Source organism: Gossypium hirsutum, chromosome D09 (genome assembly GCF_007990345.1).
Source record: "Gossypium hirsutum isolate 1008001.06 chromosome D09, Gossypium_hirsutum_v2.1, whole genome shotgun sequence".
Taxonomy (NCBI): Eukaryota; Viridiplantae; Streptophyta; class Magnoliopsida; order Malvales; family Malvaceae; genus Gossypium; species Gossypium hirsutum.
Genome location: NC_053445.1, coordinates 49,186,291 through 49,214,219, shown reverse-complemented (window position 1 = coordinate 49,214,219; position 27,929 = coordinate 49,186,291). Strand labels below are relative to the sequence as shown.

The following is a 27,929-nucleotide window of genomic DNA, read 5'->3' as shown; positions in this document are numbered from 1 at the left end:
CCCGATTTTCATTCAACCCTTTTTAATTTCCATAATGAAAATACACTTTCTTTCTGCAACTTTACACAAATTTTAATTTATAGTAAGAGAAAAAGAAGAAGAAAATCACCGAAATTTAAAAAATAAATCATATAACCATTGTATTTAAGTGTCAAATTAAATCCTGTTTTAAAAAATCGCACGATAATAATTTATACAAAAAAAATTAATTTCCAAAGTAAAAAAATATTAATAAAAAATAATTGTGTATATAATAAATAATAAAAATATATTAATCAATTTCATTTAAATAAAATTCTTAAATATATTAAAACTCTAATTGATGTAAAAGAATTAGTTTTAAATAATTAAAGAAAAAGTACAAAAACACCGAGAATGTCCCTTTCCTAACACGACAAAAACAAAGTACGAGAAGGGTTAGTTTGGTCCAAACACATCGGAACCCGCCACTGGGGACTTCCCGAACTTGGAAACTACACAAAATCTCTCCACGTGGCCGATCCTCTCAACTCCCTTTCTCTCATCATTCAATACTTCAACAAAATCTTTCTCTTTATTTTTGTATTTTCTTTCCCTCAATATTAATTCTCCTTAAATTTATTCTTCTAAATTCTTCTTCGTCTCAATATAAATTCCACCGTTTCCTTGCTCTGATTTGATTCAAAAGAGAACACTTTTCTACAACGCTAAAACTCTCTTATCTTAACTTCTTATTCTTTCTGCTTTACTTTGCTTTGCTTTGCTATTCTCTGCTCTGCTCTGTTGTTTGGTTTGATTGGATCGATATGTCGAAGAACGTTCTGGTGACCGGCGGAGCAGGTTATATTGGGAGCCACACGGTGTTGCAGTTGCTGTTAGACGGCTACAGAGTGGTGGTCGTTGATAATCTGGACAATTCCTCCGACGTTGCTATCGAAAGAGTCGAAGAGCTCGCCGGTGAACTCGCCAAAAACCTTTCTTTTCACAAGGTTCCTTCAACAGTTAACTCACCGTTTTCTAGTTTTTTTCTTTCGTTTTTAATTAAAAAATTGAAAATATTCTGTTTACTCTGATGAGAGACTGTTTATGTATGTATGTATGTATGTATGTATTTTTCTTTTGTTTTTACGGCTATTTTGGACCCTAATTGATTTTAAATTGTTAAATTTAATGCTTAGTTGATGATTGAATTGCTATAGCTGGCAACATGTGTTGTGAAATTCGGTGATATGTTCTGGGAACTTTTGTAGAGGTTTTTTGTTTTTTTGAAATATTTGCGAATAATAAATGAGTTTTCACTGTTTAGTTTCTTTTTTCTTTCACGAGATTTTCTATAGTTTTAAATTTTACTGATAAATAATTTAACTTTTTTATAAATATTTCTTGTTTTCTTTGCATTGGACTATGGTGTTAATTTATATAACTTTTTTAGACAAAAAAATTTATATTACTTTGATCAGAGATTGCGTGAAAATTGAAATGCACGTGGTAAAAGTAGAGCTTTTTATTGTTCGAAGTGAACAATTTTGGTGAGGTAATGATTACACAGAGTTCCTACTGTCTTGCTAGGTGAAGATTCCTTAATTCTTGCTGAGAAAGCCTGTTTAATTTTTTTCCCTTTAATTACCTTATGAGTATTTTTTAGAGTTTGGACTAAAAATTGCGCCTTAACTTTGATTTTTTTTTAACATTTATTACTTTTTTATTATAGTATTTTTTTAAAACATTTAACCTTACACCCTTTGCAATTTTACATTTTTCTTCAAAATTGATTGTATCATTACTAAATCAATGAATGGGGAGACTGATTTGATGTATGACATATTATTTATAATTAGCTTAATTTGTCAATTAATCTCTAACTTTTATTTATTTGTTATTCTGGCTTGAGTCTAAATATTAGACGTGGTTGTATACATTTAATTTCATTTTTCAAAACTATTTGTTGAAAAATGTGTGGAAGATTATATTTTATATTCATACTGATAAATGAATGTCTCGAACATAAAATACAAGTATTAAATGAAGTGTGGTGTTTATCATTGGAGATTTGCATCTTGAAAATCAAATGTTGATCGGAATTTGTCTGATTTGCCAATAATCAAATTTCATCTGTGCTCTGGGATTATTGTAACAATGTTGTTTAAATATGTGCTCTTGAGTTCTTATGAACATAAATCTGTGATGTTCCTAATGCTGGAACATCTGTTTTCAACTGCAGGTGGATCTTCGGGATAGACAGGCACTCGAAGAAGTTTTTGCTGAGACAAAGTACGATTTGGATCGATATTCGGTTATCATTTTTTTCTGTTTTCTCTTTCTAGACAGCTAACGCTGTTACATAATTATGTCATAGGTTTGATGCTGTGATTCACTTCGCCGGACTAAAAGCAGTCGGTGAAAGTGTACACAAACCGTTGCTCTATTACGACAACAATCTCATCGGGACGATCACACTATTGGAAACAATGGCTGCACACGGATGTAAAAATGTATGTCTCACTCCCTTTCTTATGCTTGATAATTTGATATTGTTACTAATCAGACAGTGATTTTGAGCTTTAGAACTCGATCAGTCTTCTAACTTGGTGCATTGCAGCTCGTGTTTTCGTCATCGGCTACCGTTTATGGCTGGCCAAAGGAGGTTCCATGTACCGAGGAGTTCCCTTTGGCCGCAGCCAATCCGTATGGACGAACCAAGGTATGTTATGCGAGAGTATGCAATTCTTATGAGTACCTAGGAATTTGTCAATTAACATCTTCTCCCATAGCGTCAGCTAATCATATCGGATGTTGTTGGTCTTTCAGCTTTTCATAGAAGAGATCTGTCAAGATCTCCGTCGTTCTGATTCTGAATGGAAGATCATACTTCTAAGATATTTTAATCCGGTTGGTGCACATCCTAGTGGCTACATAGGTGAGGATCCCCGGGGCACTCCGAACAATCTCATGCCTTTCGTGCAACAAGTTGCTATTGGGAGGCAACCGGCATTGACAGTGTTTGGAAACAATTACTCGACAAAGGACGGTACAGGGGTAAGTCTTTTCCGGTTCCAGTAAGTCATTCCTTTTATTCTTATCCCCTCCTTTGCACCGGAAACCCAGGCATCTATGGATTTGGTTTTGAAACTTCAACGTCTATTTATTGTAAATTTCACTTCAAGGTCTCCATTACTCTGTCTACTTTCAGGTACGTGACTACATTCACATCGTTGATTTAGCAGACGGCCACATTGCTGCATTACGTAAACTATCTGATCCAAAAATAGGTAAATTTGCATTCTTTGTTCCGTTAAACTCGGCGGATTGTTCTTCCTTTTCGTTTCACTTTGAATTCAATTGTATTCTATGAAAGGCTGTGTGTCTTGATTTGATTAAATGCTTCAGAGTATTTGGTTTTGTAGTAGCAGAGTTGAGTCATATGTTCGGTAATTGATTGTAATTAGCTATGATATTACAGGATGTGAGGTCTACAATTTAGGTACCGGAAAGGGAACATCGGTTTTGGAGATGGTTGCTGCATTCGAGAAGGCATCCGGAAAGGTATTGTTTCCATGTTTCGTTTTGGAGCTCTGCTTATTTTGTCAGTGGTGGTATTCAGCTAACATGCCAAATTCATCATTTGCATCAGAAAATTCCTTTGGTGATGGCGGGACGTCGACCCGGTGATGTCGAAACTGTTTATGCTTCAACGAAGAAGGCAGAGCATGAATTGAATTGGAAGTAAGAGCATCCCCATTCATGCAAAAGCTTTAAGCTGAACTTCATACATTGTGCTAAAGCTAATCCTTGGTTTTATCTGTTGTGATTTCAGGGCAAAATACGGCATCGAGGAGATGTGCAGGGATCAATGGAACTGGGCCAGCAAGAACCCGTATGGATACGCATCTCCGAACTTGAATTAACTCGGTGCCAATACTTTTGTCAGGTCGCACAATACCTATGAGAATAGATTTTCCTAACTTTTTACAGATTTAATTGAGTTGATTTATCATTTTAGATGATTTATAAAGAATAAGGTGGGAATTTGTTTTGATCAAAGCTTTGTGTAGGTAGTTGGTCTTTTAAACGAGTTGCTGCCGTTGGTGATTGTTGTCAAAAGGTAGTCAAAAATGAAAAAACCTTAGAGCTATTTTTAATCACACTATCCTCTTTGTCTTCTGTCTTTATTTTGTTCATCTTTTAATGTCGAGAAAAGTTTTGTATTGCTATGGGGAGGGAAGGGGCCAGGCCACCGCTATGAACGGCAGAAAGCAACGTGAATACTACTGGTCCCATGGGTAGGGTCCAAGTCCAACGGCTTTTAATGCTTCAAATAATTAAAATTTCAAATTTCAAATTTTATGAGGTTTATGAGTGATTTTATATTAAATTATTAATAGTCATCTAGATACTACTCACTGTTATTGGTTGGATTAGGAAGAAGATATTTACAGTTTTACAATTTTAAAGGATTTATTAGTAATTTAAATTTTATATAAGTTCTCACTACTAAAAGTGATTGAAAATGTTGAAAGGGTTCAAAGGTTTAAAATATTGAGTAAAGAATTCCCCCATTATTAAGGTCAAAAATTGAGTAAATAATAAATTAAAATTGTTTGTAAGAGAAAATAGTAGATGGTTTGATTGAGGTTCGAATTTTACCTCGAGTAATATGTGAATTTCTTTCTTAAATTATTTTGAGTTTTAATCGTGTAAATATTGTCAAGATTTATTCATTTAAAGATTTTTTTATTTTCAATTTATTGTACTTGTATTAATTGTGATTCCACATTTATTATTTGGGTTTGTAAGTATAATTATAATTATAAATTTAAAAAGTTGAGTATATGAGATTAATTCAATGATTATTGTATTTACTATAAGTGAAATAAATAAAATGTACTCAACAAACAAGTTTTAAATATGACAATCAACAAATTCAAGAGAGAAGACGCAAGATAATCTGTACAATTCGATCATAATCTTATATATGGCATTAAACGAAAATTTGAATCTCGTATATAAATTTCTCAATCTAAATCATAATGTTCCTTTATTTACGTGTAAAAAATTTTACGAAAAACATTTTCTCTTGTTTGTTTTATAGAAAATAATTTAGTCAAAGAAAAATAATTTATAGATTAACGTAAAATATCATTTTATTTGTAAAATGATTTACTCACTCAAAAAGCGTCAGTCATCTTCTGAAAAGAGCTCCTTTATAAGTAACTTTTTTATATAAAAGTTAATCTAAATCAACCTTAATATTATTATATAAAAATAAATTTTATTTATTTAAATTTATTAAAATATTAATATAAAATATTATATTTTTTAATATTATTAAATATACATATTTAATTATTTCTATTTAATCATATAATAACTTATTAATATAATTTATTATTTAATATTTCAATTTCATTTTAATAATAAATTTTAAAAATATATATTTACTACAATTATAAATATATTAATAATAAATATTTAGTAGTATAAAAGTTAAAATATGTGATAAATCTATGTACTCTTCACAATTTTTTAATTTAGTCATTGTACTTTTATTTTTAAGAATTTAGTTCTTCTACTTTTCAGATTTGAAAATCTAGTCAAATTTGTTGGCATTATTATTATTTTTTTGTCATTTTGTTGATGTCACATTTTTAAATAAAAGATATTTATTTGGTAGTCAAGTAACTAAAAGACGATGTTGTAATAACCTGAATTTAATAAAATATTTTTAATTTATGCAAAAACAATGTAAAATATAAATTTATAAGCATAAAATAAACTCAATTAAACAATGAAAAGACAATAAAATTTCAAATATATGTTTATTTCATTGAAAGCAATTTTTGTAAAATATTTTTAAAAAATCTGTTAAACAACAAAAATAAATCTAAAAAAATAAATTATTTTCTAGAAATTATTTTCTGAAGTAAAAGTAGGTTATACAATTTGTATGGGTTCAGCTCTCACTTAGCACACTTCAATAGCAGATTAGATACCACACTCACTTATAGTGTAAATGTACACGATAAAATGCATTTTAAACAAAATAATGACCTTCAACCGTAAATGATATAAAATTGTGTTAACACTCTATTGAGTAGTAATAGTTTCTCTTGGAATGTAGGTAATATTATGCCCGTCTTTTAATTTGTTTTTATTTTGAATATATTTTGGAATAATAAAAGATTTGTTTTAAGTTTTATATGTTTTTTTGTTTGATTTTTTTTATTTAATAGGTATTTACTTTTAAATGTTTTTGTCTATTCTTATAGTACGTTTTTTAGTCTTACTTATACATGTTTTAGAGATGGTATTGTCATTGTCCTATCTAGTTTGGTGGATGCTTGATTTTTTTACCAATTTTTGCTCGCCGTTTTAGACCATTTAGGACTAATTTTCTTATAGTATTAAGTACTTACAATCACTCTAGATATGTTGTGCTTGAATTGTGATAGAGTCAATTATCAATGTGCCATAATGTCCTATTGATAGTGAGGCTGAAACCTTTGTTGTGTTTATGAGGTTTGTTCTTCACCGCCTATGATGGGTGTTTGTTCTTTTTTTTTTCTTGAATTGTATGATCCCATTCTTGAATTAATGAATTTTCTTTTAAAAAACTATTAGACTTTTCTTGATAGGATGAAAAATTGACGGAAGGGATAAAAAAAATAAAAAGATCAAAAATATAAAATTACTTTGTAAGAAAGATGAAAATTTTTAAAAATGCATAATTTTAAATTAGCACGCACTTCTTATTCATATTCTCTTCTTTTGTCATTCTAATTTGAAATAATTGATTTTTATGTATTAGAATGAAAATTAATTATCTCTATTATTCTATTTTCTCTCGCTTTTCTATCCAACCAAACACACCTTTTAAGGTTTGATGTATATCTCAATCTTTTACTCAACCCCTTACATATAAGAAGGTAAAAGTACCATACAAGCCCCTATACTATGTCTTAAATTGCATTTTGGTCATTCTATTGAAAATATAAATAAACCAATTTTTGTATGTTGGATGAAAGAGCAAAATAGTCCCTCCTTTAAAGCCATGTCATCATTAAATGCTTATTTTTTGTGTTCTATATATAAAGCATAATAACAAATTTAGCCATCGATCTTTGCATATTTATTTAATTTGAATAAAATATAAAGATTGAGAGTTAAATTTGTTATTATACTTTATATATAAAACATCGAAATAATCATTTAATGGCACAATTTTAACAAACGAACTATTATAGTTCTCCATCAAACGTATAGGGGCAGTTGGCCCATTTTCTAGTAGATGAACTAAAATATAAAGAATTTTACCTTAAAAAAAACAACGATATCTGGAGTTCAAAAATATCTACTATATTTGCCGCATAATGTTTTTTTAAAAGGAAAAAAAAGGAGATTCATTATTAAGAGACTGGAAATCGGAGAAAAGAGGAAAAAAAAACTAAATCTAAGACAACAGGTTTATCCCATACATCTGAGCCTAGTTTCTTTCAAATTTATTCAGACTAAAAGAGCAATTAACAGATTTGGAGTAGTTAGCATGAAATAAAGTCTTCCTAGGAATCTAACATAAGAACAAAAAACAAACAAAAGAGCAGTCCCAAGTTATTGATAAGAGTACAACAAATTCAATTTTAAAACTTCTTTTAGGGGCTTCAATTTCAAATTTCATAATTTAGTGTTTCTTTTTTCAAACTCTCTCTCTCTCTATTAAGAAAGTATATGATGATTGATGAGTTACTTTATTGGGGTTTTGAAGTTTAGAGGACCTCACACCGTTGATTCCGAAACAAGGAGGGTTATTACATGCTTTCCCCTTTTTTTTTTTAACCAAGTCAAACATGTTGTTAGAGTTTGTTAAAGATTATTACTTAATAAATAAATAATAAAATTTGTAAGGGGCGAGAAGCTAAGGACTGTATAAAACTATACTTCTATTATTTGATCTTGATTAGAGCATAGTTTTAAATAAATGTAGTTTTACCTATGATTTTTTCCTCAAAAGTGTTTCCACTTAAAATTTGAGTGTGCTCTTATTTTTTTTATATTTCTTTCTACTGTCATTATCGATGTTTGTTATAACAAAGTCAATTATACTTCATCTATAGTTTTAATGCTATTTTGTTTTTATTTTAAAAAAAATCTACTTCAAATATTTTTTTATTTAAACATATAAAAAACATATTATATTATTAAATACATTATTTTAAAATATATTTAATTTAATTTTAGTATTTCAAATTATCAACCATATTGAGTATGCACTAGTTTTGACATTAATTATCTATTAATCATTCAGTTTTTATATTTTATTTTTTTGAACATTAGTTTCATTATAAGTTCTTATCAAATCTACGTTCTTCTACATTAATAACAATAATGAGCTAAAACTCAATCACAATCTTCATATTTTATTAACATACACATTCTTAAAAATTACCATATAAATTATGTTTTCTTAAAGGTTTTGAACTTAATAACATATAATTATCACTTTATCAGTAATTCATAAAAATACAAAAAAAAATGTTTCTTAAATAAACTCGAATATTTTAAGATAAATAAAATCAATTACGATTTAAAAAAAAAAAAAGAGTTAACAATTGGTAGAAAACAAAGAGCGACTTTGCAACGACAGACTCGCGACTCGCGAGTTAACTCAACCGCGCTAGCGAGTCATAGACTTCTCATTTTCTCTAGGCGTTGCTTATTGTCTTGTCGTATCGAGACTGAGTCACCTTTTAAGTAAAACGGGCTTCACTTTAAAGCCAACCTCTTCATTTTTCTTCCTATTTCAAAACTCATCAAAAAAGAAAAAAGGAAAAAAAAAAAACTGTCTCAGATCTGAGGTGCCGTTGCTGATTAGTTCATCAGCTTGATTGAATCTGACGCCTATTATCGTCGCCGGCACCGATCTGTTGCTGTAAAAAGAAATGGATAATTTAATTTCTCTTGTGAACAAGATTCAAAGAGCTTGCACCGCTCTTGGTGACCATGGAGAAGCAAGTGCATTGCCGACTCTTTGGGACTCATTACCTGCGATTGCCGTTGTCGGCGGTCAGGTCAGCACTCGATCTTCCGTTCTATTTTCAATTCTAGTATTTTTTTTTCTTTCAGCTGACATGAGGTTTCGAATTTGAACAGAGTTCAGGGAAGTCTTCGGTGCTCGAAAGCATTGTCGGAAAAGATTTTTTACCCCGTGGATCAGGTAAAATTAAGAAAAGACGACATTAAATCAAGAAATGAGTATTTTTTTTGTTCACTGAGTTAAAAATTAATGCAGGAATTGTTACCCGGAGACCTCTGGTGTTGCAGCTTCATAAGAGTGATGAAGGAAGCAGAGAATACGCTGAATTTCTTCACCTTCCAAGAAAAAGATTTACCGATTTCGGTAAGTTTATTACTTTTATCCTTTCAGCTTTCGTTTTCGTGCCAAATTTTAGCATCAGTTAGACTTAGGTTTTAACTTCATTAATCATTATCTGTGTTTGCAGCTGCCGTCAGGAAGGAGATTCAAGATGAGACGGATAGAGAAACTGGCCGAACCAAGCAAATCTCCAGTGTTCCAATTCATCTTAGCATATATTCTCCCAATGGTATAATCTGGTGGCAGATAATTATTCCTTCTCTTTTGTGGATTATTTATTTTCTATGTATTTACTAGTTTTTTTCCCCTTTACTTATTATGTGTTTCCCTCCCCCTTTTTTTTGCAGTTGTCAATTTGACTCTGATTGACCTTCCTGGTCTTACGAAGGTAGCAGTTGGTAAGTTAATGAATGCCTAGTAAATTTGCACCTAGAAAATTTTAAGCCTTATATTACTGTTATTCGTTGTCTGCAATATATTTCCACGGTGACCTAAAAAAGAAGTGTAATATTCGAAGTGCAATTGTCTTTCTCATTTTAAATTCAAATGTAATAGCCATACCATTTTATCACTTTTAAACCCTATTAACTTTTCCGCTGCAACATGATCAGTGAAATTCTTGATTAATTTGTATGATACTATGCGAAATTGATTGATTATCTTGCTAAATGTAGAGGGTCAGCCCGAGAGCATTGTGCAAGATATTGAGAACATGGTTCGCTCTTACATTGAGAAGGTAAAATGCATTTGATCTTTATTGTGTGCTCCTTCTAGTAAAATTTACTTAAATAAGATTTACAATGATGTTACTGCCAACAATATTTTAGGATAATGCGTATTTTATGTGACTTCTTCGAAAATCCTAGGAAAAGTGGATTGTAGGTTGTTGCTGCAAATTGCCACTTCCTCTGTTTCCAATAACTTTGCAGTGTACATTTTTTATGGTTTGTGCAAGAATGACAGCTGAACATTGTTGCTATTTTTCTTGAACTTTTTCTGCAGCCCAACTGTATTATCTTAGCAATTTCACCTGCTAATCAAGATCTTGCTACATCGGACGCAATTAAAATCTCAAGAGAGGTGGATCCTACAGGTTATTATTTTGCTATACTAGTTCATTCAATATTCTTTTTTCCTTGCCATGCAGCACAAGACTATCATCGTCTCTACTTTCTTTTGAGAGATATCAATGAACCGTGAAGTCATGCGTGTTTTTAAATCTGTACTACTATTGTAAAAGGATTGCTATGATGCGTAAACTTTTGACTCATTGGTTGCTCAAAGCATTATGGTTGGATGTTTTGGGTTTTCTGATACTAAGCATTGTTATAAATCTTTCAGGGGAGAGGACTCTTGGTGTCTTGACAAAGATTGATCTGATGGATAAGGGCACTGATGCAGTTGATGTAACTTGTTTTATGCATGATTTGGATGCTAAAACTTTTAAATCTTTAGTATTGGATGCCTTAGGTGTTATCATGTTCTGATTCATGTTTCCTTTGACTTAGATATTGGAAGGCAAATCTTATCGGCTGAAATTCCCTTGGGTTGGTGTTGTGAATCGCTCACAAGCAGATATTAACAAGAATGTTGATATGATTGCTGCTCGACGTAGAGAGCGTGAGTATTTTTCTAGTACGCCTGAGTATAGGCATCTTGCTCATAGAATGGGTTCTGAGCATCTTGCTAAGATGCTTTCAAAGGTAATCTATAGGGCGTTTATTTCTTTTTTCCTTTTTTTTTTTACTTTTTATCCTATACTTTCTTGTAAAGGACAAGATGATACTGGGTTTAGTGCTATCTTTTCTTAAGTTGTATTAACTTTGTCATACTGGTTAATGTCTCAGCATTTGGAAACTGTTATCAAGTCTAGAATCCCTGGCATTCAGTCCCTTATTAATAAAACAATTGCTGAACTTGAAACCGAATTGAGTCGCCTTGGAAAGCCTATTGCAGCTGATGCGGGTGTAAGTGTGCTCTTGTGTGTGGATTTTGGAATTCTTTGGCTATTCCACTTGCAGTTGATTAGTTGTTATAAGCTCTTTAGGAATTGCTGATGATTGAGATGCTTATACAGGGGAAGTTGTACACAATTATGGAGATTTGCCGTCTTTTTGATCAAAATTTCAGAGAACATTTGGATGGGGTGTATGTATCACGTCTTGTTTTACCTTCCTTAATACACCTGTCTTTAACATCATTCAATTTTTGCTAATTTTGTTAGAGATTGTCTTGACTTTCAATGTTTTTCACAGGCGTACTGGTGGTGATAAGGTTTACAATGTTTTCGACAACCAACTTCCTGCTGCTTTGAAAAGGTTGCAATTTGACAGGCAACTATCAATGGAGAATATTAGGAAGCTCATTACCGAAGCTGATGGCTATCAACCACATTTAATAGCTCCTGAACAAGGATACCGTCGTTTGATTGAATCTACTTTAGTTACTATCAGAGGTCCAGCTGAGGCTGCTGTTGATGCGGTATGAAAGTAAATTTTAGAAAAGATGCTATATCTGTCATATTCAATTTGGCATGCCAAGATCATCTGGTTTTCTATTTCTTTCAGCATCAGTTCAGTTGTGATTCTTAAAAAACATTTTTTTTTCAAGTATCAAGATTCTTGCTATCCTCTTCTATTTAGTTGTCTTACATAAAAAATGTTGATAATTTTTAATTGCTATTAAGGTCTCGGTTTACTGGGGATCATGTTGGTCATAGACTGATGCTTCAAATTGGATTGATTTCATTTGTTACATTTTTCAGACTCATTCCATTCTGAAGGATCTGGTTCACAAGGCTATGAGTGAAACTCCAGTATGTTCCCACCTTTGCTTATATTGTTCATGTATCAAAGAAATTTTGCCTGCTATTTTTCTATCTTTTGACATTGAGTTTAGTATTCTTCAAGGTTTATAAGAGTCAACATGGTTTGGTTTTCAGGAGTTAAAGCAATATCCTGCACTCAGAGTAGAGGTGGGAAATGCTGCGATTGAGTCTCTTGAAAGAATGAGGGATCAGAGCAAAAAAGCAACACTTCAACTGGTTGATATGGAATGTTGTTACCTTACAGTTGAGTTCTTCCGAAAGCTTCCTCAAGACGTGGATAAGGGTGGCAGTGCTACGCAATCTATATTTGACCGATACAATGACTCCTACCTGAGGAGAATTGGTAGGTTCATATACACAAAAAGTTTGAGTATGGATCTCAATTGTTTGAAACTTAATCGAAGGATACTATTATTCAATGTATTTTATTTCTGATAATGGGTTTCTAACAATGTATGAGCAGGAAGTACAGTTTTGTCTTACGTAAATATGGTCTGCGCTACTTTGCGCCACTCGATTCCAAAGTCCATTGTTTATTGTCAAGTCCGTGAAGCTAAAAGAAGCCTTCTTGACTTTTTCTACACGGAATTGGGTAAACTGGAGGTGAGAAATGTCCTCTCTTAACCAATTTACCGTCCGCTACTTATTTTGGTGAAACAGATGAGGATCAGTGAATGATTTCTGGGAAAATTTTTTTGTAGCAAAAACGATTATCGGCATTACTGAATGAGGATCCAGCAATCATGGAACGCCGATCCGCTCTTGCGAAGAGACTGGAATTATATAGGAGTGCACAAGCTGAAATCGATACAGTCGCTTGGTCCAAGTAAGAGTGGGTAAATTTAGATCCATGGGGCATGGTATTGGGATCTGTTTTGTTGTATTTTCGTTAAAGCAATATATTTTTTACCATATTTTAGAATGCAAACATCATTTGTTGTGTATTCTGAGTTTCTTTAAAGCTGTATAATATGCAAATGTTTTGCCACTTTATCCCTTATGTGAATTTTCATTCATTAATTTAAGCATCCGAACACATTTTGGAAATAACTTGAGTCTTACCCAAATACCGCTCTATTTTTTCTTTTTTCTTTTTGCAATTTATTAATTTAAGCATTTTTGAGATAAATTTTAAAATTACTAGATAAATCCTCTTCCCATGCTTCGGAAAATTAGTCATATTTGACCAAGGTATTTATATTGGTGTATAATGATTTGATTCTAAATTAGTCATATTTTGAATAAGATATATAACCGCAATACTTTGGAAATAATTAATAAAGTAACCAGTTATGATATTTAATAAAACTATTAGCATTAAAAAAGAAATTAACTAACCACTCCCCCCATTTTCCACAAACTAAACTACTGTCCCTGCCCGCCAAATTCCAAACCTGACTCCCTCTTCTTGAAACATAAACACAAAAGAAATGTTAACTACTCATCTTCTTGCCATCTTTCTCATTTCCGCCATTGTTTCGCATTCCAAAGCTCTTCGATTCCCTCAAGAACTTTACAATCTTTCCTCAAATCAGATCTTCATTGTCGATAACCTTTCCAGGCCTCCTTCTTCTTCAGCTTCTCCCACGCCCTTGTTATCCCCAGCTGTTTCTTCCCCTCTGGTCCCTGCACTCTTCATTATCGGCGACTCCACTGTCGACTGTGGCAACAACAACTATCTTGGCACCTTTGCTCGCGCCGATCGTCCTCCTTATGGTCGAGATTTCGACACCCATCTCCCCACTGGACGCTTCTGCAATGGAAGAATCCCTGTTGATTATCTTGGTAATTCATCACTATCTTATCTTTCTTCATTTTCTTGCCTGATTTTATTCATGTTTTAGGTATTGAGTGTCACATTGGGTTAGTTTTAACTCCGTGGCTTTTTTCCCTTTTTCATATTTGGAATTTGGTTACCTTTTAATCAGCATTGCATCTTGGACTTCCCTTTGTGCCGAGTTATCTTGGACAAACTGGAGAGCTGGAAGATATGCTTCATGGAGTCAACTATGCATCTGCCGCCGCTGGCATTATTTTCTCAAGTGGATCGGAGTTGGTATGAATATGATTTCAACTGTCTCATTAATAAATATATAAGAGTTATTTTATCAACTTGTAATTCGGATTGAAGTTCTTGCAAGTGCTTACAGTCACCCTCAAAAGATGGCATCCAGAAGCCTGGGATTCGAATCTCGGCTGTCCCTTGCTTTGGGCAAATGGATATTGCTAAAGGGTACAAAAGATCCCAGGAATTCGCGGCTCTCCAAATACACCAGTTTGGGGTACTCGCACCCTGAGATCAAGTAACATAAATCACAATTTCTCCTTTAGGTAACTAGATATTCATAGCATTTGTTCATCAAATAGGGTCAGCACATCTCACTCACCCACCAAATTCAGCAGTTCAGTGATACTTATCAGCAGTTCGTTTTAAGCCTGGGTGAGGATGTCACCATTGATCTCATCTCCAGTTCAGTTCTTTACGTTTCGATTGGGATAAATGACTACATACACTACTATTTGCGTAATGTATCAAATGTGCAAAATTTGTACTTACCTTGGGGCTTCAATCAGTTCTTAGCCTCCACAATGAGGCAGGAAATAAAGGTGACTATCACTGTCTTCTCTTTGTTTCATGCTTAATTCTAGTTTGTCGGAATTTGGATTTATTGGTAACTCCTGACCTGTTAAGTATTGGTAAACCAGAATTTGTACAACACAAATGTTCGGAGATTCGTCGTGATGGGGCTACCACCAATCGGTTGTGCTCCGTACTACTTGCAGCGGTACAAGAGCAACAATGGGGAGTGTGTTGAAGAGATAAATGATATGATCATGGAGTTCAACTTTTTCATGAGATACATGACTGATGAGCTTCTCCATGAGCTTCCTGATGCTGGCATAATTTTCTGTGATGTGTTTCAAGGTTCCATGGATATAATTCGCAACCATAAGAGTTATGGTATGATCATCCAAATTCCGAACTGTGTTTTTCTCTATGCATTTTGTTTGAGATCCTTGATTACCTTTTGATGGCTTTTATGGATTCCAATTCAGGTTTCGAGTCCACTGCCAATGCTTGCTGTGGGTTGGGGAAATATAATGGATGGATGATGTGCATGTCGCCGCAAATGGCATGTCGCAATGCTTCAGATCACATCTGGTGGGATCAGTTTCATCCAACTGATGCAGTGAATGCGATACTTGCAGACAATGTGTGGAGCAGCCGTCACACCGAAATGTGCTATCCAATGAACTTGGAAAAAATGGTTTTTAGTCAAAGCCTGAACAACCTCGTATAAAATCTTCTTCTGCTAGCAGGTAGCATCTTTATCTTCTAGAATTTATTACCGACAAACAAAGATTGAAACTAGCATAGGGAACAGTCTGATTGAGAAATTTGTTATTAGCACTAATTGTAAAGATGTTATATACTGCTTTAATGTTGGATTTACAAAATGTAAAATAGATTACTGAGCATATAAAACATCATATTACTCTTTAGAATTCATATAAATTCTTTCCAGTCGTCCGGAACGAGTTTTCATCTCTGTTTGGAATTGAATAATTTTTCAGTACATACAGTTCCTATATGGTGCAGAAGACATCAAGTTATTGAAAATTGAAATCAGATTTCATAATCTAAGTGCAAACAATGACCTGAAATCAATCGCTTCAGTTCAATTTTTTCTCAATTCTTCACTGGTTGCTGCAAATCTGAGACTCCGGAGTTCATTACAAAGCTGGGAAATGCAAGGGTTAATTCCCTGAAACATAATATCCGAAAGTAAATATTTCATCGAATGACTGAGTTTGGAATCGAAATGAGAAGACCGAACTCGAGTGCCACTCATAGAAGGAAAAAGGATGAACTTAGACTAGAGGTGAAGATGAAAGAACTTTAGAACTCACTTCAAATCTGAAAGAGTCATGATCTTTATGATTGACGGATTCTTTTTCACGAATTCCTTCCATTCTTCGTCATCAATCTTCCCATCTCTTTTCGTATCTGCCTCCATCATTGTCTGCACAAATAGGAATATATGGCCATTATAAAAGGTCCAGAAAGCAGAATGAATCAATGGAACAAATCTATCAGTTCAAAATGTCCAGCACCTTTTCCACAATCAAGTCCACCACATCTTCGGAAAGTGACATGTTGTTTTCGCAAAGTAGAGCCGTTACCATCTCTTTCAACTTCCGATTTAGGTCATAAAGAAGGAAAATGAGATGAAACGTTAGAATCTGAATGCAATGATCAACAAGAATATTGAGTAGTAAACTACAAAATTATAGAAGTTTGATTTCGAAAATGGAAACATGATGACAATAGTACTACATCAATCAGACAAGATAATAAAAAGAGTGATTTTTCGTTGATATTGACGTTATCTGAAGCAAACAATTAAGAAAAGATAAAGTTATAAAGTACTTACTTCTTCAGCCTCGATGCAGCTGGTCTGTCGTAGGTCATACAATCTAAATAAGACTGTAAGAAGATATATTTACCAACTTTAGTTTTCATTTGTAAGAATAACAGAAATGATAGAAGTATTTTTGATGCTATGGTAGATGATAACATTTTATCTCAGATGTGTATTACGTACATGCAATTTTATCTGCTTCGGGAGCATTAGGATGGAACACACTTAAAGACCGGACGAACTCTCCGAATTCAATAACCCCATTATGTTTAATATCGAATAAATCAAATATCTGCAATAAACTAGATACGTATTGAGAATTAAAGCATATAAAATGACGAAAGAAAATAGTTCCGAATGACAGGATACTCACTCTATCCGCAAAGAGGTTCTGCTTATTGCTGTTTTTAAAGAGTGCAAGCTGAAATTCTTCCTGTTTGGAGAACATTTCAAAGAAAGTGAACTTAAAAGAAATGGTGAAAGAACATGTATTGATTTTTCCAAATTTCAAAGAAGCTATGGTTGGTACATTGCGACTCAAACAATCTAAGATAACCCCACAAACAGAAATCAAATATATGAACCATACTGGAATAGATGTACCTTGTGAATCAGACCATCGTCAATTATGGAGCTGCTTAACTTCTTGAACAGATCATATAAAGCTTCTACTTCGTTCACCGTAACTGTCAAAATTTAAGACATGCTCTACACTTAGGCAACCAAATATACTACAGATTGTGCGAATTGATACTCGGAAATCTAGCCTTTTAAGCAGCAGCATATGTAGGATCGATATCCTTTCATCTATGAATCTTAAAAACTAAAGCCGTTTCAAAGTTAAGTACTCTACAAGTATATTGTTTGCACAACAGAACTAAGCGGGAATTGCGAAAAGAAAAAGACTGAAACATGTAAAGAGAAAACAAGTTATTAGGTCATTCTTCACTGTCTAACTTACAAGGTGTTTCGGAAGCAAGATTGATAGGCGCTTCATACCCAGGCTTGTGTCCTAGTTTCTTCAAGCAAAAGCAGCCCATCAAAGTATGCATAACTAAACAAAACAAGATTCTCACGGATGGGATTCGAGCAAATAGTCTGTCTGATGATATCTGCTACATCGAGACAAGAATTTACATCCATCCAAAAGTTAAATCCTTAATAAACTAAACCCATCATTTCTGTATCTCAAAATTTTACTATGAATACTCTCTTAAAAGAACTGTTACTACTATATTGTACCAAGCAAGAAGGAAACAGTCACCACCAAAAACAGTGACGGGACAAAGATATGCAATGAAGTGAATCGTTTGATAGTGGTTTGGCATCCAAAATAAAAAAAATAGTTAGTAATGAATTGAATCTACTAAACTGGATCTGCAGGAGTGGGTGTTAGATTCTGATTCTCTTAATTACTTGAGCTAATTCCTTAACCATTAAAGACATTTAGGCCCAAAAGAAATCACGATCCTAAAAATGCAGAAAATCATGCGAGAAAGTCAACTAGTTTTACAGACAGGAAGATGGTGTAGGACCCAAAATAACAAATAGAAGAAAAAAGTCGACATTGTCCCATTCCAACTGTTCCATTCAATCAAAACAACCAATAATCAAGCTTTCAGTTGTCTTAAATTAAACCAATGCATCCCACAAAAAGAAAAAGAAAAAAAACCATTAGTTAAAAGATGACACCAGTTCAAAATCTATAAAAGGGATGAATTTTCCTACCATATATTGAAATAACAAGAGAAATTATAGATTTTGGTACATGAGTTGACCTTTATTTTTCGGAAAGAGGAGGAGGACGAGGAGATTGGTGATTTCAGAACTCCATTAATTAGCTGAGCTCAGTACTCCACTGGTGCTTTGTTCTTCTTCTTTTGTCTTGATTGTGCTTGGATTTGCAGACTATAATGGCTGATGATGACAATAGCTTTTTCTGATTCATTTTCTATGTTCCTTTTGAAACAATTATTTATATTTCCTAAAGTCTTCGCCTTTGATTTATAGTTTTCTAACAAAAGTACAAAACCAGCGTTGTCGGTTTGTCCAAGTCCGATTATTGTTTTGAACTGACTATGTTGTAGGCTTCCATAAATCACATACAGCTCAACTTCAACTTCAATTTCAATTTCATGGCTAACGTAGGACATCCATACCTCTCACTAGTGCTCCTTTAGTCACTACATGTATATTTTTGCTTAATTCAACTATTGAACTAGACTTTTCTTAATTTAGTTTCCATTTTGATACTTAAATAATGCTAATTAATAAAAAAATGTAGGACATGGTAGATGACATCATTGACTTCATCCTTTTTGTTGGAGTAAAATAGTAAAATATCAAGGGCTTGTAAGGTGGCTTAAAGCCCATTAGAAGAGGTCTACAAAGTCAAGGATGCCCATGCCCAGTAAAAATCCATTGATTCAAGGTTTAAGGAAGAATCTTTCTACCTACTGATGTATCTTCTAAGCCTATAATGCGAAGTCGGCTTCCTCAAGTTGTCACCAAAAGCTCTATAAATAGCAAATATCATTGTCATTTGCAACCATACCATCAGTCACAAGGTTTCTTTCTACCCTTTTAAAATTTTCAAAATTTGGTTAAGATGAGTGTTTTTGTGAGTCTACTTTTCATGAAGGTCAATTTTTCTATTTATAAAGCACGATCTCTTAATTTGACATACCAGGATTAAATAGGTCTCCATGTATATTAACACATATCTTATTCTAGGGTCAATACGTGTCTCTTAAGTATAAGTTCACTACATTGCGTTGCAAACCCATTCAGGCAAACTATATAGTTACTTAGCGAAATAAAAAGGGTCAGGTTGATCTTAATTGAATAGCGGGTCAATTATAGCCAACACCATAACAAGTTACATGCTTGATTTGATCGTTGGAGTGTGCTCTAGAGGTAAAAATTCCAGCCTACACTAACCACAATTCCTTTCTTGCATGTCCAAAGAAAGACTCAAGAAATTCGAGGAGTCAGCTACATCTATAAGTCACTCAAAAACCACATGATTATGTCTTTCCACACTCTAAGGCTTTCCAACACCTAATTTTGGGTTTAGGTCTTGTCAAGTTCCTTTCACCACTTTTAATTTTTCCTCCAACTCGAAACCTTGAGCCAAGACATCCTTCATTCTCAAGGAGTCTATAAACTATTGTAATTGCATGTAAACTACGAGATAACCTTCCATTGCACCAAGATCTCACGCTCAAGTAACTTTGAAACCATAGTCACAAGACCCTTACATCCTAAGAGGAGTTTGAGGAGTCTAGAATGTCTACAACTCACTTAGAAACCCCAAGATTAGGCCTCTCCACGCCACAAAGCCGTCCAACGCCTAAATCCAAGTTCAAACCTACAAGCTTTTTGCATCACCTATAGTTTCTCTCCCCTTTGAAACTCCAAGATTAAGAAGTTCGAGTCTTTCATCCTCAAGGAGTTTGAGGAGTCCACATAGAATGCCTCACTCATCTCTCTCCCACTTTTAAGGCCTACCTCCCTCGGATACTATGTGAGCCGTCAATATTCCAGATAAGGAGTTTGAGGAGTTTGTAGGCCTCCTCAAATCTTGTCTAAGCTCCCTTGGCTCCTAAATGACAATCCTTAAGTTTATGCTGCTTCTTCTTCAACTCATTTTGGAGTTTCTTTCTCTTAAGGAGTAAGTGAAGCCGGAAGAGTTCTTAAAGCTATCCTTAGAGGCTCCTCGTCGTGTCTCGCAGTTAAGTAACCTTGAACTCTCTTCCTTTTCAATTTCTAACTCGTTTGTCATTTACTCTCACTAGGCTACCAATGGTACCCACTCATAAGTAGGAATGTTCTCCTTGTTGCGACTCTTTGCAGCAAGCCAAAATGGAAGCTATAGAAAGAAAAATAGTAGCCCCACCAACATTCCTCGGACTCAAAGCTCCGAAGAAACCCTTTTGCTTAGGAAATAAAAGTTGCTATGTTACCTAAAGGCATCAAGATGTTAGTTATGAAGACCGATATAAGCCATTCAATCCTATTGATCATATCAAAATACACTTAACTAACATGTCACTACAAGGAATGAATGCACTTATGTGCAAAAAGTTTTTTCAGAAAGAGCTTATTTATTAGCAATTTTGTTTTTATATAAAAATTAATTTGGAATCAAGTCTAATGTTATTATATTAGTAATAATTTTTTTTATTTTTAAAATATTTAAAAGTATTAATATCATATATTATAATGTTCAATATTATTAAACATACCTATTTAATTATTTATATTTAATAATATAATTAATATAATTTAATATTACAATTTTATTTTAACAATAATTTTTAACAATAATAATTTTAAATTTTAAATAATGTTCTAAATATATTATTGAAAAATGTCTATATCAATATTTTAATAATAAATTTATATTACAATTATAAATATAATAAATATTTTATAGTATAAAATATAAATATTTTAATTATATAACTATGAATATTTGTTTAAATCATACTTAGTTCTATGTAATTTAAATTAAGTTTTGATTAGACAATTTTTATTAGTTAAGTTTATATATATGATATTAATTATTATAAAATAAATTTTGATTCTCAAAAAGAAATATTACTATAATATTTTATAACAAATATACTTATACTATGTTTATTTCATAAATAATAACTATTAAAAAAATATTTTTAAAAAAATTACCAAATAACGAAAAATATTTTATTAAAAATATTATTATTATTTTAAAATCAAACTATTTTCTAAAACTCTGAAATTAGGCTTAAATCAAAATTTCACAACTCAACTGGAGATGAAAAAATAACGTATCCTTTACGACGTCGTTGCTAAAGAAAATTTTCTAAAAACTACAATTACGAAACAATCCCCCAATGGCCAATGCTGACCTATTTTTTAGGTTTGAATTTCTCCCCCAACTCCGTTACGACTCTCCGTCCTCTCTTCTGCAACAAAATATAATTTAATTAAAAAAAAAATCTTTTTCAAAACTTCAGGATATAGTATTGCCGAAAGCCTCAAATTAAGAAAACAGACCTGAGAATTGTGTTTTAATTAAATTTTGTTTTGGAACCAGTGGGAATTTCTAGGGTTTTATTTCATGTACGGCGAAGCTTTAATGTGTCATAAATGGAGTTTGCCTACAGCCTCTCCATAGCCTTCAAGTCCCTTCAGCCGTTCATCATAGCCACAATCACCACCTTCCTTTCCCTCCTCGTCGCCGTCCGTTCATTCTTCAAGAGGCCCCGCAAATCAAACGCCTCTGGTCCCTCCACGTCGTCCGGCAAAGACGAAACCAAAGGAGCCACACCCTCGTCCTCCTGCAACTGTTCCCTCTCCCGCAACGGAAATTCCGATTCTGCGGCGTTCGTTCGCGGCGTTGCCGGTGCTCCGGTTGAGGGAAGTATGGTGACCGCGGATGTTTCCAATGTAGTGGCCGAGAGACAGCACGGGGCGTCGATGATGGAGCAGTTAGTGCCGGAGATTACAACACACGCGCTCAGTTACTTGGATTATCCGAGCCTTTGCCGGCTCTCCATGACGAATTCGCTGATGAGAAAGGCGGCCAATGATGATAATGTTTGGAAAGCGCTTTATCACAAGGTAACCAATTTCCTCAATCTTTAGTTCTTAGTTTATTGGAGAGAGTAGAATTAAGAACCTAACTAAACAAAATCATGGCACTACTTGTTTATTTCGAATGAGAAAAATGTACTTGCTTTAATGTTTATGTGTCTTCTATTTTGTTCCTTTGTGGTGCGAGTTTCTTATCACCTCATAGGCTTTAGTAAGCAATCAATGAATCACTCAAAATTTTGAACTTTTGGGCCGTTAGCTGGTGATTGCAATTTTTTTTCTCTTACCATTGTGCATTATCATGTTTCTCTTAAAAGTTGGTTGTTTCTGTGTTAATCTTTTGTTAGGATTTTACTTTGGAGCAAGATACCGTAACACCATTTAATGGGTGGAAGGCATACTATGCGGCTACAAGAGCCGTAATGAACGTTAATACCGAATTCTTTAACATCATCAGAGATAGGTCTCTTCCAGGGATGATTCGTTTTTGGCTCAATGCGGATTATGTAAAGTGTGTTCATGCATCTGGAGAACTTTTTTCGGGGTATGTTGTTTACTTCTTGTCTTTATGATGATGGAAGGTTATAATTTCAGTAACTCCTATGAATTTTCATCAAGCTTCTGCTGTAAAATTCATGGTCTAATCTTGAGGTAGGTCTGGGTTCAAACTTTGAACTCGGCCCAGTAAAAGTTGTGGTGTCATTCCTCATTTTAATTCTTTTATCTTATTGCTTGAACAATTTCATTTAGATCTGTTCCACTGTATGAGTTACATAGACATGCGCTTTTTTTTTGGCCATATAGATGGACATGCTTGTCTGCCCATTTATAGATGTAATATAATGCAGCAGTTAATTAAATGCGAGTCAAATGTGGATCTGGTCTCTTGATGTTTTCCTATCTAAGATGCCTAGTATATGCTGCGATGATTTCAAAATATATGAAACTAAAAAAGAGATATAACTCGGAGGATGATAGTGGATTGATTATACAACCACAACATATGTGGCTTGAGTCTGTTTAGTTGGTTCCAACATTGGAATTCTTTTACAATATTAGCTCATGGTGATTTCCTCACTTGGAGTAACAATGCTTTTTCCCTAACTCATCAGTGCACTTCAACAAAAAAAATGTCTCATGTTTTTTGCTATAAGCATGAGACAAATTTATGCTTCAAACAAAAGGCAAGGTACCCCGTAGGTGCAGGAAGTATTGAGAAGAAGAGATGTTATGCTGAAGATAGATGTGTCACATATACCTCATGTTGATATATATAGACCAATTTTTAACAGTAGAAATATAGATGAAAATTTTAATTGAAAAGATCAATTTGCTCTTTGATTTAACTTAGGGACTAATTTGCTCATTTTTTCAGTAAAAGGGGCAAAATGCAATTTGACTCCTAGTACAAGGGCCTTCATGGTACTTTCACCCTCAGCCTAGTCGTATCAGAATTATGACCTTCATGGTGTTTTTTTCTGAGGAAGTAGTTGACATTAGCTAATCTGCATATTAGTAAAATATATCATCTCAGTATTTTCCTTAGGCTTAGGTCTTTCATATCACTGGTTTGCTTTGCTGTGCTGATATCTGATGTTCTTTTCCCAATTGCAGATATAATGCGGTAATATTCAATTGGCACCTAGCATTTAATTTGCAGCAAGGGGTTGATTTTCATGTTACAGATGTTCGAGCCCGGGTATTGACAGACATGGCTTGGGTTACTATGAAAACTTATGTTGACATGGATAATAGCGCATTTAACATGACTAACGTCTTTGAGTTCCATCATGGACGGTGGTACCTTGTGCATCATCACAGCTCAGTTTTGCTCACTGATGGTGATATGGAGCAACATAATGTTAATGGATAACAGAAAATGAAGAGTTAATAGGAAGTGCATATTTTTAGGACTAGCCTTCATAACAGACACTAGCAATTAATTTATTAGCAAAAGCAAAGTTTGCTTGAAATTTCTATCAAAGGTCCATCTTTCTCAGCTTTGCCACCTCAGTTTTGGTTTTTTTCCTTCTTTTTTTTTGCTCGTGTGGTAAATCATGTTTCATGTTTTAGTGCAATGTTGCCTTCTGATGCGTCAAACGGGATGACGCAAGTCGGCTATAAAAGCGTAACACAATAAGAAGGTTAAGTTTGGCCCCACAATCTCATAAGGGTTCCATGGTCTAGTGGTCAGGACATTGGACTCTGAATACAGTAACCGGAGTTCAAATCTCGGTGGAACCTTAATTTTGTTTTTCTGTTTTGTTTTCTTTTAAAAGTAAACTACTATTACTCAATAAACCATGGGTATTAATTAAAAGAAGATATAATTTAGTCACTAGATTATTTAAAGTTTTTTATTTAAGTTATATGGTTGTTAAAATTGATGTCATATGATTTTTTTATTCACACTATTTTCATTAATTGATTTTTTTATCAAACAATTTTGGATGTTATATATTTGTAAATCAAAATTCAAATAGTTTTTTTGTCCGTTTTTTGACATTGACGATCAGATAGGTTTAAATCTAAAGTATGTTTTACCCGTCGATGTCACAAATCTACCGTACTTATCGTTGAATGTCGCATGAAGCTTGTTGATAGAAATTAAAAAAAAAACTTAATAGTAGAATGATTAAAATAAAAACTTTTAAATAATTTAATAATTTAAATGGAAACGTTGAAATAATTTAATCCTCCATTATTGATCTATTTTTAATTTATGGTTAAAGAATTTGACATAAATTATGAACCAATTAGAGTCAAACATGAAGATAAAGTCAAGAAGGGAGAGTGAAACTGAAAATAAGGCCATAACCAGAATTATCATTGCTTCTCCGAATTTGATGCTTGAAGCATTGAAGCCAACATGGGTTTCTAAAATTTCAATTAATTATATGTACAAGAAGCTGCTTAAGCTACTAAGCATTTTTTTTTCTAATTCAATAATTAGCTATGGTGATTTGGTATTATCAGTGGCAACCTTGAACACACTTGACACCGCTGGCTTCTTCCAGGAGGCCACTACCCAAAACCGCTTGGTCCGCCGTGGAGTTACAACAGCTGAGCTAGCCGCCATCCTCATCTTCTCAATCAACGCCTCAGTGTTCACTTGTTGCGACAAAATATCCCCCAGTTGCTGACTGCTGATCACCAATTTCACCTTCCAAACCCCGTTCTTCTCCGACGACAGCACTTCCAAAGCCGACGAAGACCCACTCGACAAATTCTCAACGAAATCCGCCGACGACATCTTCGGTGGCTCAATCTGATCAACCCGATCCACTTCATCTTTCTTACCACCTTCTTCCTTATCCTTTGGAATCACCCCAGAGTCACCATTTTTCTGAAACTTGTCCATGGGAAGAAGATAGTAAAATCCCCCATTAACCAAGCACTCATCTTCAGCCAATGGAGCTAAAGCTTGGCCTCTTCTGCAAATACCATACCCTGGAAAACCATTTACGATGTCCCGAGCTAGTTTGGGGCCCTTGAAATCAATGATTTCGCCGGCATCGGTTAAAACCCTGATGGCATGGCTGCACTCCTCAACGGCACCTTTGAGAGCACAATTCCCCATTTTAGAAATCAGTGTTAGCATTCACAGACAGACAGGCGCTTGAACTGGTATTTAAGACGTGGAATCTTTGGCAAAAACTAGTGGAAAGAAAATGGGGGAAGTACTTGGGGAAAGAGACAAATATGGTTTTGGTTTTCAAAAATTTGATCGGCGCCATGTGATGAGAAGACCGTTGGCAATGGCTTGTGATTATTTAAGGGGGGATTCAAGTTTTAAGCAGCATGGAATGGGGAAGGGGAAAAAGAATAGAAGAATCGATTAAAGAAATAGTAAGGTAAACCACATTTCAGAAACAGTCTAAAATTTCTAATTTCTTAGCCGTCTAAAATTTGGGATTTTAATCCTATCAGTATGGCAAGGCGTTGTTGACTTATTTTAATAGATTTGATATTTGTTTTTAAAGGAAGCCAGATGTAAGTTTAGCCAGATCAAATTGAAGCAAACATTCTACTGAATCAGGCCTCCGAGATAGTCCTCTTGCAACCCTGGCCATGGCATCTGCGACGGAGTTGACACCAGGCACCGCATGCTGCACCTTCACTTGCCACTGTTGAGACATCAATTATCGAATATCATCAACCAAGTCAGTCGTTCCTCTTCTGCTTTGAGATTTAAGGATCTATCTTCGATAGACTATTAACTAGACTTGATCAGGTTCGGACTAGGCAGATGCAAAATTTAAAACTTATTTTTTAGGCCTAAGCCCAACTTAAAAAATTGATTTAAAATTCTGTCCAAGCTCAACTTAGATTAGTAATACTAAACTCGAGTCCGACCCTACTCGTCCGTATTAAATTTCTTTAGATTATTTTTTATAGAAAAATAAATTAAAAAAATATAATACATTAAATATATTAAAAACATTAAAATAAATGTTTTCTAACAAATTGAAAATAGATTAAAAAAAGTCTTTATACTTGAATAACAGTAAGATAATTTTAATTTAGCAAGTAAATATCTTTAAAATAGTAACAAAATTAACAATAAAACAAGAGTTATACAATATCTAAATAAAAACAACAAAATGGTAGTAAAACAACAGTGAAATGAAAGCAAAACAACAAGAAAACAACTGGTTCGGGCCTGCTTGGGTCAAAAAAATTACTACCCGAGACTCGACCCATTTAGAAAGTAAGTCTTATTTTTTATCTAAGCTCATTTTTTTTGGTGAATAATATAAAAACTATATTAAAGAATTACAATGGAGATGACTTAGAGATAAAAACACCCTTTTCCTTATCTGCTTCAAGAAATTCCTTACGTGGGAGTTCAAACAATTGTAAGCCCTCCCTTTTTGCAAAGGCCAATTTAACTAAACAATTTGTGCCTTGATTATGCTCCCTAAAAATATATCTTAATATTCACCAACCTTCTTGAGACAATATGTGATGAATTCGTTTGATTAGGGCAGAGTTCGAAGTACTCAAAACATTTTCATGTATGACATTAACAAGCTCTAAACTGTCCGACTGAATTATCATCTTATCATGACCTATTCGTTGAGTGAGCTTTAAACCATCTAGAATACCCACATATAATATGGAATTAGTCAAAATCTAATAAAAGAAAGAGTATGAATGCGTTGGCAAAAATTCTGCGTAAATTCAACTAAATTATTTCCATTCTTTGATGGTGTAAATAAAATTTTAGAACAGAAAATAAATTTTGATTCCATATCTTATGCTGTACTTAATTACCATTTTCATTGCTTGAGACTATAAAGTACATCGGAAAACCTAAAAAAACATACATATTACATGTGAGTTGCGAAACAGAAACCCTCGCATTTTTTAACAACAACATACTCACATCGTACGTTCATGTGATGAATTCAATTTTATATATTCTAATTATTTAAAATATAAGTTAAAGCTTTAGAACATGTCAAATTCCTTCTTAAAATCATTATCTATCAATGTTTAAAACCATTTTTCTATTTTAAAAAATATAAATGTTACCTTTTCTAAACTTTGCTGCGAATAGGAATAAATCTTAAAATTATATATGAACGTTGATTTAATGTGTAATTGTATATATGAATTTTAATTTGGTACAATAATACACGTGAAATTCTAATTGTGGTTCAAATGTATACTTGAAATAAATACTTTAGTTTATTTTATATTAGATAAATATAATTATTTATGCATGCAATATATAAACATAAAATGA

The 27,929-nt window shown here is 33.4% G+C and overlaps 6 protein-coding genes across 7 annotated transcripts; 4 read left to right on the top strand and 2 right to left on the bottom strand.

Annotated features, from left to right (window-relative positions):
• Positions 1-433: 433 nt before the first annotated feature.
• On the top strand, positions 434-4,118 carry LOC107890704 (UDP-glucose 4-epimerase GEPI48). 2 transcript variants are annotated; one of them, XM_041101170.1, is made up of 10 exons: positions 557-980; positions 2,201-2,250; positions 2,336-2,471; positions 2,579-2,680; positions 2,788-3,015; positions 3,170-3,248; positions 3,440-3,522; positions 3,611-3,702; positions 3,794-3,907; positions 4,032-4,118. In XM_041101170.1, the coding sequence occupies exons 1-9, from the start codon at positions 786-788 to the stop codon at positions 3,882-3,884; spliced, it is 1,056 nt and encodes a 351-aa protein (XP_040957104.1). In that variant the 5' UTR covers positions 557-785; the 3' UTR covers positions 3,885-3,907; positions 4,032-4,118. The 2 variants fall into 2 exon arrangements, with proteins under 2 accessions (XP_016670719.2, XP_040957104.1); XM_016815230.2 differs by having other exon boundaries at positions 434-968; positions 3,794-4,118.
• A 4,476-nt stretch (positions 4,119-8,594) lies between these two features.
• On the top strand, positions 8,595-13,161 carry LOC107890705 (dynamin-related protein 12A). Its single transcript, XM_041101169.1, has 16 exons — positions 8,595-9,041; positions 9,124-9,187; positions 9,263-9,370; positions 9,474-9,575; positions 9,694-9,744; positions 10,021-10,082; positions 10,349-10,439; positions 10,688-10,752; positions 10,855-11,049; positions 11,194-11,313; positions 11,424-11,494; positions 11,602-11,827; positions 12,111-12,161; positions 12,288-12,516; positions 12,637-12,776; positions 12,875-13,161. Exons 1-16 carry the CDS (start codon positions 8,913-8,915, stop codon positions 13,001-13,003), a joined length of 1,833 nt encoding a protein of 610 aa, XP_040957103.1. The 5' UTR covers positions 8,595-8,912; the 3' UTR covers positions 13,004-13,161.
• Positions 13,162-13,306: 145 nt separating this feature from the next.
• LOC107890706 (GDSL esterase/lipase At1g71691) lies at positions 13,307-15,762 on the top strand. Its single transcript, XM_016815231.2, has 5 exons — positions 13,307-13,958; positions 14,102-14,229; positions 14,541-14,780; positions 14,880-15,135; positions 15,231-15,762. Exons 1-5 carry the CDS (start codon positions 13,604-13,606, stop codon positions 15,473-15,475), a joined length of 1,224 nt encoding a protein of 407 aa, XP_016670720.1. The 5' UTR covers positions 13,307-13,603; the 3' UTR covers positions 15,476-15,762.
• LOC107890707 (calcineurin B-like protein 8) lies at positions 15,671-18,630 on the bottom strand. Its single transcript, XM_016815232.2, has 9 exons — positions 18,376-18,630; positions 17,559-17,709; positions 17,201-17,283; positions 16,971-17,030; positions 16,781-16,889; positions 16,610-16,662; positions 16,290-16,370; positions 16,086-16,198; positions 15,671-15,940 (listed from the first exon to the last, which is right to left on the bottom strand). The coding sequence occupies exons 2-9, from the start codon at positions 17,647-17,649 to the stop codon at positions 15,865-15,867; spliced, it is 666 nt and encodes a 221-aa protein (XP_016670721.1). The 5' UTR covers positions 17,650-17,709; positions 18,376-18,630; the 3' UTR covers positions 15,671-15,864.
• A 2,835-nt stretch (positions 18,631-21,465) lies between these two features.
• On the top strand, positions 21,466-24,176 carry LOC107890708 (F-box protein SKIP8). The gene is made up of 3 exons (XM_016815233.2): positions 21,466-22,204; positions 22,525-22,721; positions 23,792-24,176. Exons 1-3 carry the CDS (start codon positions 21,731-21,733, stop codon positions 24,048-24,050), a joined length of 930 nt encoding a protein of 309 aa, XP_016670722.1. The 5' UTR covers positions 21,466-21,730; the 3' UTR covers positions 24,051-24,176.
• A 954-nt stretch (positions 24,177-25,130) lies between these two features.
• Positions 25,131-25,757, bottom strand: LOC107892462 (uncharacterized). The gene has a single exon (XM_016817543.2). The coding sequence runs from the start codon at positions 25,755-25,757 to the stop codon at positions 25,131-25,133; it is 627 nt and encodes a 208-aa protein (XP_016673032.2).
• Between the last annotated feature and the right edge of the window lie 2,172 nt (positions 25,758-27,929).

Coding starts and splice junctions, on each gene's coding strand:
- LOC107890704 (XM_041101170.1), top strand. CDS start 786: ATGTCGAAGAACGTTCTGGTGACCGGCGGAGCAGGTTATATTGGGAGC. Junction 2,472..2,578: donor CTGCACACGGATGTAAAAAT/GTATGTCTCACT, acceptor GGTGCATTGCAG/CTCGTGTTTTCGTCATCGGC. Junction 3,016..3,169: donor CGACAAAGGACGGTACAGGG/GTAAGTCTTTTC, acceptor GTCTACTTTCAG/GTACGTGACTACATTCACAT.
- LOC107890705 (XM_041101169.1), top strand. CDS start 8,913: ATGGATAATTTAATTTCTCTTGTGAACAAGATTCAAAGAGCTTGCACC. Junction 9,576..9,693: donor TAGCATATATTCTCCCAATG/GTATAATCTGGT, acceptor TTTTTTTTGCAG/TTGTCAATTTGACTCTGATT. Junction 10,083..10,348: donor TTCGCTCTTACATTGAGAAG/GTAAAATGCATT, acceptor CTTTTTCTGCAG/CCCAACTGTATTATCTTAGC.
- LOC107890706 (XM_016815231.2), top strand. CDS start 13,604: ATGTTAACTACTCATCTTCTTGCCATCTTTCTCATTTCCGCCATTGTT. Junction 14,230..14,540: donor TCTCAAGTGGATCGGAGTTG/GTATGAATATGA, acceptor TTCATCAAATAG/GGTCAGCACATCTCACTCAC. Junction 15,136..15,230: donor TCGCAACCATAAGAGTTATG/GTATGATCATCC, acceptor ATTCCAATTCAG/GTTTCGAGTCCACTGCCAAT.
- LOC107892462 (XM_016817543.2), bottom strand. CDS start 25,757: ATGGGGAATTGTGCTCTCAAAGGTGCCGTTGAGGAGTGCAGCCATGCC.
- LOC107890708 (XM_016815233.2), top strand. CDS start 21,731: ATGGAGTTTGCCTACAGCCTCTCCATAGCCTTCAAGTCCCTTCAGCCG. Junction 22,205..22,524: donor GGAAAGCGCTTTATCACAAG/GTAACCAATTTC, acceptor ATCTTTTGTTAG/GATTTTACTTTGGAGCAAGA. Junction 22,722..23,791: donor TCTGGAGAACTTTTTTCGGG/GTATGTTGTTTA, acceptor TCCCAATTGCAG/ATATAATGCGGTAATATTCA.
- LOC107890707 (XM_016815232.2), bottom strand. CDS start 17,649: ATGCATACTTTGATGGGCTGCTTTTGCTTGAAGAAACTAGGACACAAG. Junction 16,199..16,289: donor TGGACTTGATTGTGGAAAAG/GTGCTGGACATT, acceptor CTATTTGTGCAG/ACAATGATGGAGGCAGATAC. Junction 15,941..16,085: donor ATGACTCTTTCAGATTTGAA/GTGAGTTCTAAA, acceptor ATTATGTTTCAG/GGAATTAACCCTTGCATTTC.